At 36.1% G+C, this 9599-nt stretch overlaps 1 protein-coding gene across 1 annotated transcript in view; it reads left to right on the top strand.

Moving 5' to 3' along the window:
- Positions 1 to 9083, top strand: part of NAPG (N-ethylmaleimide-sensitive factor attachment protein, gamma) — an 11191-nt gene extending 2108 nt beyond the window's left edge. The window contains 10 exon segments of the mRNA XM_009318586.1: positions 299 to 383; positions 982 to 999; positions 1574 to 1604; positions 2076 to 2185; positions 2323 to 2389; positions 3120 to 3190; positions 4334 to 4412; positions 4929 to 5008; positions 6509 to 6638; positions 7680 to 9083. Of these exon segments, the coding sequence (XP_009316861.1) occupies positions 299 to 383; positions 982 to 999; positions 1574 to 1604; positions 2076 to 2185; positions 2323 to 2389; positions 3120 to 3190; positions 4334 to 4412; positions 4929 to 5008; positions 6509 to 6638; positions 7680 to 7829 (821 nt within the window). The 3' untranslated portion in view covers positions 7830 to 9083.
- The last annotated feature ends 516 nt before the right edge of the window (positions 9084 to 9599 follow it).

The following is a 9599-nucleotide window of genomic DNA, read 5'->3' as shown; positions in this document are numbered from 1 at the left end:
CAGTTCTGTAATTAAAATACAGAATGAGTGAGTTCCAAAATCCAGCTAAACACATTATGTACAGTGTGTGGTACAGTGATGGTATGGAAGTGTTGTTGACAATAAATGCTTTTAATGGTAACTAAGTGACTAATGAAGCAAGGAGGACTGTCATGGGATTTTTTTGGAAGAGCTTGGTAAACTAATCATTTATTTAAAAAGTCTATTTGCATCTTTAGGTGGCTAAATTCTTGAGTAGAAGTGTTGAAAAAAGGAAAATGGCAAGCTGTAAATAAGAACTTCATTTGATTTCTTGCAGCTGTTGCTTTTAAGAATGCCAAGCAGTTTGACCAGGCAAGGGAAGCCTGTTTACGGGAAGCTGAGGCACATGAAAACAATAAAGCGTATCTTTTCATCAATAGTTATTCTTTTTTCCAAGAAGCTGACTAGTTGCTACTTAGAATGGGGTAATGGGGGTTGGTAGATGATGTATTTAATATATTGCGATTTTGTCATTCTAACAAAATTGCCTTTTAAAAGACTGTTCCCGTGTGGTCTGAGTGGGAAAACTAAAGAACTCTCTTGATTAGAAAATCTGTGTTGTTTCCAATAACATCTGGAGTGATAAGGTGCTGACCAGTGCCAGTCTAGGTACTGCTTTAGAAATTAGTATTCTTTTTAAATACCTACAAATGGATAGTATAAACTAAATGTGACTGACATTATTACAGTACTCATAGTAGTATTTAGTAACGAAGAACATAGTTTAAAAAATGTGCTTTTTATAACTTTACGTGCAGTTATACTTTGGTACGTTGCATTTACTCTGTCCTTAGAAGCGTTTATTTTTGACACCTTGCCTACAAATGTAGTAGGTTCAATTTGCCTTTATGGGATTCCTTGCTTTGAAACTAGTACTTGTATAAGATTTTGTACACTAATAATTTTTCTGCATTATATTTTTGTGGCTTTTGTCCTTGACTTTGACAATGTTACTTCCAGTCTCTTCCATGCTGCCAAGTAAGTACAGAAGCACTGAGTAATCTGAAACAAATTTTCTAACATATGGTACAAGCATGAACTATCATTTTGATCTCGCTGTAGTAAATGGTATGGTTCAAGTGATTTTGCTGTTTCAAAATCAGTTTAATGGAAGTGCAGCTAGGAAAGTCTGAAAACCTGCAATGGCCATGTGAAGAAAAGATGATTTTGACATTCTTTAGCACTTCCTGATATCAAATATTTTTTCTTGTATGAACTTTTTTAAATTTTGAAATTCTACACTGTTGAGCTTATGAAGAAGTTTTTAACTGAAGAGTACTTCAAAGCAAGCAGATAATGATAAATAATCCAAATATTGCCTGTAGGTCAGATCATAAGAATAGATTTTTAGTAGGGAGTGTGGTTGAAGTACTTCATTTGTGGAAGATAGTGTTACACATGCACTGTCTCATTAAATAAAACACTTGAAACATCTTCAACGCATGAAATTTAACAATGAAGTGATAGCTGATGCATGTTAACTTTTGCTGCATAACTACAACTTGCTGAAATATACCATATCTAACTAAATTATAAATTTTTTTCTCCGCAGAGCTTATGAGCAAGCTGGCATGATGCTAAAGGTATTTTAATTTACCAGTTTTTATTTAAAAGCTCTAGGTTTTTTTGTGAAGAATATTGTGCACTGGACCATTTTACAGATATATGTAAGCAAATTGCATGTTAAAGTGATATTTTTCTGTTGACTCATAGTCCCCACCAATACCCTCAGTAGATAGGGAAGCGACATTTGTAATTGGGGAAAAAAAAATGGTTTTCCTTTTGTGGAAGGAAAGGTGAGGGCCTCATGTCAGAGGGTAACGGAAGAGTAGTATTGCTTCTGCTCTAAACTACCACAAACTCATGCCTTACGTGAGAGTTTGGTACTTGTAAGTGAATTTTATGGAGTCGGTGGTCAACTTTCACTAGCTCTACAAGTCTGTAAATAAAAATAAGAATCTTAATAAGTAAGGTATTACAGTTTGCTTTGATTTGTTTCATTGTACATAAGCACAATTCCTGACAGCAGCGTCCCTCTGACTATTGCTTTGCAGGAGATGCAGAGACTCCCTGAAGCAGTTCAGCTGATCGAGAAAGCCAGTATGATGTACCTGGAGAACGGGACACCAGATACAGCAGCTATTGCACTGGAACGGGCTGGAAAGTAAGTCTGTGGTATTGGTGGCTAGAATGTATGCAGGGCATGGACGTGTCTTTGGTTTTCTTTCTTGTCTTTTTGATGCTTTTAGGTAAAAAATGCTTTCATTTCATCTGAAGAGAAATGATTTGTGTTTATTACAGGTTAATAGAAAATGTGAGCCCAGAGAAGGCTGTGCAGCTCTATCAGCAAGCAGCATCAGTGTTTGAAGTAAGTAGGGGTTTTTTGGTTTGTGGTTTCCCCCTCGCCCCGACCCCCAGCAAAGAACTTTCCAGTCCCAGAAGGTATATGAAGATGTATGAATTGGTGTTTAAGGTCAGCTATAAAGTTAAGAAAAAGCCTAAGATTAGGTTCTAAATTATTTTTCCTTCATTTCACATCAGTGGCTGAGTGATGAAGCTGAAGGCTTCTTATGCTGTAGAGAAGGAGATTATAGAAGTTAGGAGTCAGTTTGCTTTGCCTTTTTCTCAGTTTGGGACTTGTCTGGATCTGAATTTTTTATGTTGTCAAGTTTTCTGCCTCTTGTTGGGCAGCCCAGAGGGTAGGGAACACGGCTGCTGTTGAGTCCTGGAGCCAAAAATAGTTTGAAATCCTTGAAGGCACAGAAGAGAAGAGTTTGCTTGATGCTCTACCCATCCCATGAGCAGATGATTTGCCTTTTTGCTACTGCCTTTGGCGCGCTTCTCTATTGTCAGTTGTTACGTGTTTCCAGATCAGCAAGTCTGCATTGATGTTACTTTGCTCTGTAGATCCATACGGGAGCTGGCTGTGGGAGTTGGGTGCACCAATACTCTTCGTGTTTCCCTTGAGTGTGTGAACTGCTGATATAATAATTAACAGTTGTTCTAAGTTACAGATGACATACTTAGATTAAGGTCTAGTGGTCTTAATTCTATGCAGATGAAATAGGAATGCATGAATTCTTTTTGTTCTTCTCTAGAATGAAGAACGTTTACGGCAAGCATTAGAAATGCTAGGGAAGGCATCAAGACTTCTAGTCAGAGGACGCAGGTATAGCTTTATGCCTTTTTTTAAATGTAATTGAATCTGTAATAGTGATTTGCATTGGGGTTTTTTTTTGTTGCTGTTGTTGGGTTTATATACTGTTACTTTATTCTTCTTTGAGACGTACTTCAAACTAAAACTCAGTTTCTGTGGGATATGCCATGTTCATGCAGGAACCACCTGTTTTGTGTTCTGGGATGGAAGAATGTGGGCTGTAAGGCTTTGTTTCCTTTGTGTTTGTTGAATAGCTAGAAAGCACATACACCAGTTTTCATTAATTCTTAAAATACTTCAGGATTATTTTTTTTTCTCCCAGCACTAATATGCAGAAAGTACTTGAAAGTCTTTTATAGCTGTGGAATATAAAACAGGGAATTAGATGACTAATCTGAGGAAAGAAATCTGTTTGCAGCAGTCTGATTCCGGACTTCTTAAAGAAGAGTGTATCTTGGAGTCTCAATGGGAATTTATTTTAATTGTTAATTGCTAGCACCAAACTTGACCTGCAGTTCATCTTAGACTTGCTTCACTGGAACATGTAGTTCCTTTAAGAAATCGTCTGGGTTTCTAACTCTACTTTTAAGACACTTTATTTCACTGCAGAATTGTAGTCAGAAAAGGAAATTTACAAAGTAACTTGAAAGTCTTTCTGTGAAAGTAAGTCAAGATAGCTTCAGAACATCTGAAAGACTTGGTTGCTGTGCTGCTTTATAGCTCACGTGCTATTGCTAATTTCTAGAAGTTAAATATGATGATTAAAAGAGTATTCAAACTCAAAAGCAGTTACTATGACTTAATATTGATAGTTCATGGCTATCAGACTTACTGATAGCTTATAGTAACCTCATGACATACAGAAATCTGTTAGGGTGCGTAACAAGGCATTTATCTTGTACAGTGTTACGAAAAATGAGGTTTCTCTGAGTGAATACCAGAGATGTTCTTAGCCCGCATGTATACAAAAGGAATTGCTGACTATATATTTCTTTATCTACTCTGTTAGTAAGATCTACTGCTGATTTTTAGTTGTGTTGCTTTTTATTCCAGTAGACTTGCCAGTGTATTAGTTAAACACTTTGTAATTAGCCTCAGGTTCATTATGCTGTATTCCTGGCCCTGATACTCCTAACTGTTTCTTGGTTTTTTTAGATTAGATGAGGCTGCATTGTCTCTTCAAAAGGAAAAAAGTATTTATAAGGAAATTGAAAATTACCCAACATGCTATAAGGTAAATTCTAACAGACAATTTCTGATAGTGCATTTCAAGTTTTTCTGGGTAACTAATGACAGCTGACATCTGACTGACAATATGTACCTCTTGATTCAGGGATATGTTTCTTGCTAAATGATGACAATTTGTGGTAGTGCATGTTTCCTCAACCTCTAAATGTGCTTTTTTCACTACTATAATCTTGAAGATAAGATGCTGTTATCTACAGGAGCTGTCAAAAACAACAAACACATCAAAAATAAAGATGTTTTCAAAAATAACAAACCAGAAAAACTGTTACTTGGTGCAACAGTTCATTACAATGTTAAAGGAGATAATCTATTTCATACCAGCTGAGGATATTGTGTACTACTTTTTCACTCTGTTGTTCCAACTCTGTTGTGTCAGTATCTTAGAACCGTTGCAGATCATAATGACCTTTTTCACGCTAAATGTTAGCAGTCCAGTATTTTTCTCATATTTTACTGTTAATTTCTAAAGAATCATCAGGTTGGGTTTTTTGTTTTTGTTTAGAAAACTATTGCTCAAGTCCTAGTTCATCTTCACAGAAATGATTATGTTGCCGCAGAAAGATGTGTGAGGGAAAGCTATAGGTAAGTCTGCTTCATGTCCTATAATTTTAGACTGAATGTTTCTTTAGTTAGTTTAGTAGATCTGTTCTTATGAAAGAGCAATGGAGACACTGTCTGTCAAAAAATTTTAAGCCTGTACTTCTGTTGACTTACAGTACAATAATAGCATTCCCTGATATATGGCTATCAGGAATTTTTTTCACTCTTAACAGATTTAGCTGTAATTACCATGGTGATTCTTCTTAACGAACCTATAATAAAAGTTAGTCATAAAGAAGTAATGTGCAACAGGTGAAATGAGATGGAAATTCAAGTTCTTCCCGGGTTTTCTTCCTTGTTAAAAGTGAGCAGAATGCTGTTATGGTTGGGATTCTTGCCTTACTGATATCCTTTGGGTTGTGGGTTTTTTTTTTCAAATGGAACAGAGACAGATTAGCTATTGTAAACAAATGTTTAGGATTAAAAGTGTGTATTTCTGGATGTTGCTAACTGAATGTTTTCAGAATCCTTTTGCCATGTCATGTGTGGAGGCCCTTAAAATGTTAAAATTGTAACTTGTCATTACCGTATTTTATTACCTTTTGAGGATGGAAATATGGAATGCAGTCTCAAAATGCGCAATAGCAGCATCCCACTATAATCAATTAAACTAACTAGTATGGTGATTAGATTGAGGGAAAGATTAATCTAAATGTTTTTGTTAAAGAAAAGTTTGCAGCATGTGAATTACTACATTTCTGGTTATGTTGATCTAGGAGATCTTGCCCTCGTCATACATTAGAAATCTTGCTTTTCTTCCACTTTTTGTGACTTTTTTTTTTTTTTTTAAATAGTTGATTGAACTGAAAGATAATTTAGGAAGCAGAAAGTAGTCCAGTTGAATATATTGAAATGAAGAAGGCATTCTTTACACATCCAGGAGAAAATTCTGGTGTCAAAATCTGGATTAGTGTTTAACCCTGGTTCCAGAGGCTTTCCTAGCTACTCTCCATTTCAGCTTTCATTAGGACTTCAGTAACAAAATACTGAAACAACATATTTTTACTTAAACTGTGTTTTTAGTGAAATGACTTGAACATATGTGTAAGTTAAATTGTACTTTATTTTTAGAAAGAATTTTTCAAGATCAATCTTTAAAAATCTTGCTCGTATTTTCCAAGTCTTCAATTTGCATTTTATATATAGAAACTCATTACAGATTTTTTCTGTATGTAAAGTGGAGGAAGAGTTTATTGACTGGTCAGGAAGAATTGAAGAATTCTAATACTCCCTTTTTGTCTTGACTATGATTGTGGTCTTATTCTCAGCATGCAAACTAATATTGCTGAAAGTTTAATTTTATGGGTATGATCCATGTACCTGGAGAAATCAAAGTGGTTATAGGCAGTTTTGTGGAATAAGCAGTCCATCCGATTCTTAAAAGCTGCTTGCTCTTCTGCTATTAATCAGCAGTATTTAGAGAATAGCTGAGTGTCAAGTAGATTGCTGAAATGCCCTAAATGAACTCTTAATTTCCTTCAGTATACCAGGATTTAATGGAAGTGAAGACTGTGCAGCACTAGAGCAACTTTTAGAAGGGTATGACCAGCAAGATCAGGATCAAGTTTCTGAAGTCTGTAATTTGCCACTCTTCAAATACATGGACAATGATGTAAGTAGGCAGTTCCTATGGATTTTTTTTTTTCTATAATCCTTTTGCTTGTTCAGATTGAGAGGTTTTTTTTTCTAGTAGAGGAAAATAGGAAGAGCAGGGTCCATGTACCTATTGTGACTTGCTCTGTCATCCTGCCCTGTGCCTGTGATCTTTGTCTGTTCTTTTACTTTGCTGCCTGCCAATGTAAATTCCCACATTGTTGTTCCTTTCAGACAGTGGGAAGGCTTAGGTGAAAGAGCAGTTTGTTATGGATTTGCCAAGTTTGACGAGTTGACCAAAATTCAGTTCCCTTCTGCTTGGTTCCTTAGGGGTCAGCACAGTTTGCTGCTTATGCTTTATCTCAGAAATACCGTATAACTGATATGCGTGCATAAACATTACAGAATACGATGCCTACAGGATGGCATTGTTGAATGGTTTTTTTTTCAGCGCTTATTCCTTAGCAAGGTACTAATTAGTGAAAGATTTTTTTTTCTATTTTAAAAAAGTAGTTTTGTCATCTCCCCCCCCCCCCAAATGTACTTGTAAATTGTAGGAAGTATAAGGCTAAGGGAAGGTGTGAAGTAAAGGAGGCATCCATCCATGCCGAACTTTGTAACAGTATCGACTAATTTTACTTTGTTACTGTGTTGAATAGTAAAAATTAAGGTACTAGTCTTACTGAAAAACACTTGTAAGGCTTTTTACATGAACCATTACTAGACAATGTATGCAGAGCTGCATACTGAAAAATTTTTTTTTTTTTTTACATAAAGCTTGAACTACAGAAGTTGTAGGATGTGGCCAAGTTATTCTATAATCACTATCAGTACAGATCTCGCATCCCATTCTCAGAGTGTTTGAGGTAGAAAAAATGAACCAATGTTAGGCTTACTCTAAGCTGGAAAAATACACTCTGAAAGCAGCATCAATCTGTTTTCTGTACTGAATGTTAACCTGCTTGTTTATTGTAAGCGTCGGTCAATTCTGTGCAATGTAATCCAACAAAATTTTACTTCTGTGATAGTACAGAAATTAAATTTGTCTTGTTATTGTCAGTATGCCAAGCTTGGTCTTACCTTGGTGGTCCCAGGAGGTGGAATCAAGAAGAAATCGCCAAATGCTGCACAAGACAAAGCAAGAGGACCAGCCGCAGTGGGCTCTCATGCTGATGAGGAAGAGGATGAATATTCTGGTGGACTGTGCTAACTACAGACATAGGTTGTCTTAAATATCTGATTTATTTGTGATGTTGAGCATATCCAAAGGTACCAGATTTACCAGAGCTTCATTGCAATTGTGGTATGGGAATGATAATACTAACCTGGCAGCTTCTGGGTACAATACAGGAGAAAAAGCATCATTGTGCCTATCATCTTGAAACATCTTTGGAACTCATTTCTTACCTGGTAGGAGCTTCCTTCAGTTGATGGGAAAAATTCGAAAGAAATTTTTACTAAAAGCACAGTTTAAAAGAAACCAAAACCCCAGAAGCACTGGAGTAGGGAGAGTGGTACAAAATTTTAAATGCTGGATTTCAACAGCTGATGCTTTTTGGTCCCCGTAATATGTTTGTGACTGTTTTCTGAGTTAAATATACGATCATTCATCTGGCTATTTATCTCCTGTTTAGCACCATTTAAGGCAGACTGTGCCAGGCAGGATTTTTCACTAGTATAAGCACTAGGGGGAGCATTCAGTTTATTTTCAACATGTTTTTACTCCACTGTGGAATATTATTTTAATATCTTATTCTTTGCAAGCAGTATCCGTGTGGGTGTGGAAAATACTAAGTCAACTAGTTTGAAGCTATCTTGCAAGCTTCAAAGTACACACGCATCTTTCATCTTAGCAATTTATTGACCTGAAGTCTTTGGAAATAAATGTGTGCATAGTGTTTGTAATGTACAGCTTGGGAATGGAAGGAGAGGACGACCTTTCTTAACGGTGTTTCTGAAGCATGCCATAACCAAAAAAGAAATTGAATGTAGCAGATAACGTGCATTGAATATAAAGCTCTGAAGACAATGTTTAACAAAAACTTAGGTGGAATGTTTCAGTGATATGTTTGAGTTCATGAGCGGTCTAGGTGTTTATTTACTAATCAATATGCTAGTCTATGAAGAAGTCTATTTCATTCTTTCATATTTTCAAAGCATAGAACAGCTATCTCTTACAAACGGCATTTTTCAAACTAGCTCAGAATCCAAAGTAACCAAATTTTAATGCATCTTCTCTTATTTTTATTTGGTTTCACGTCATCATGTGTTTTGCAAGCTTCTGTAGTGTCTTAAGTTGACCATTTTATGCTTAAAAGTTGACAACACTGGAAGCTGTACCTGTGGTCTGTTTCTTCAGAAGAACCTAATCGAGACTGCACTAGGGTGAGATCACTTGGAATCCAGCAGGGATTTGTGTGTGACACATGATGCCCAAAGTTCAATAAACAGTAGACCAAAAGCAGTGTTAACATGGCAGAAACTGTACCAACACTTAAGGAATTGGACATTTTCAAAACATCATATCAAGTGTATGTCTGACATCGGTGTGTCAGACGTAATTGTGATGAAGGTAAACTTTTAGAGGGTTAATATTCACTTTCCTTGGGGTGGATAGTACTCAATAGTATTGTGATGAGTGCGCAAGCTACACAGCATGATTTGCAGGCAGGGGCTACTGTAAAAGTCACATTATTCCATTTAATGGGTGTTCAAAAAGCAGTTTTTTTTCTTTGTATTATGTAATAATCAGCTTGAATTTTAGAGCTATTTGAGACTACACCTGTAGTTCTTTACTGTCTGACAGGTAATTTCCCTTTGTTATTAATGATGTATATAGAAGTTTTTGCTCGTCTGTAAACTAGTCTAAATGAAATTTTGGGAATTGAGTTGCTTTTCTCTGATTACAAGTATACATGAAAGATGGTTTTGAAGACTTCCCTGTCACTCTTGTTTTTCCACCATTGGAGCAACTCATTCC

This window comes from Pygoscelis adeliae, unplaced genomic scaffold (genome assembly GCF_000699105.1).
Source record: "Pygoscelis adeliae isolate BGI_AS28 unplaced genomic scaffold, ASM69910v1 Scaffold42, whole genome shotgun sequence".
Taxonomy (NCBI): Eukaryota; Metazoa; Chordata; class Aves; order Sphenisciformes; family Spheniscidae; genus Pygoscelis; species Pygoscelis adeliae.
The sequence above is the reverse complement of the archived record's forward strand: the minus strand, read 5'-3'. Positions and strand labels throughout refer to the sequence as shown.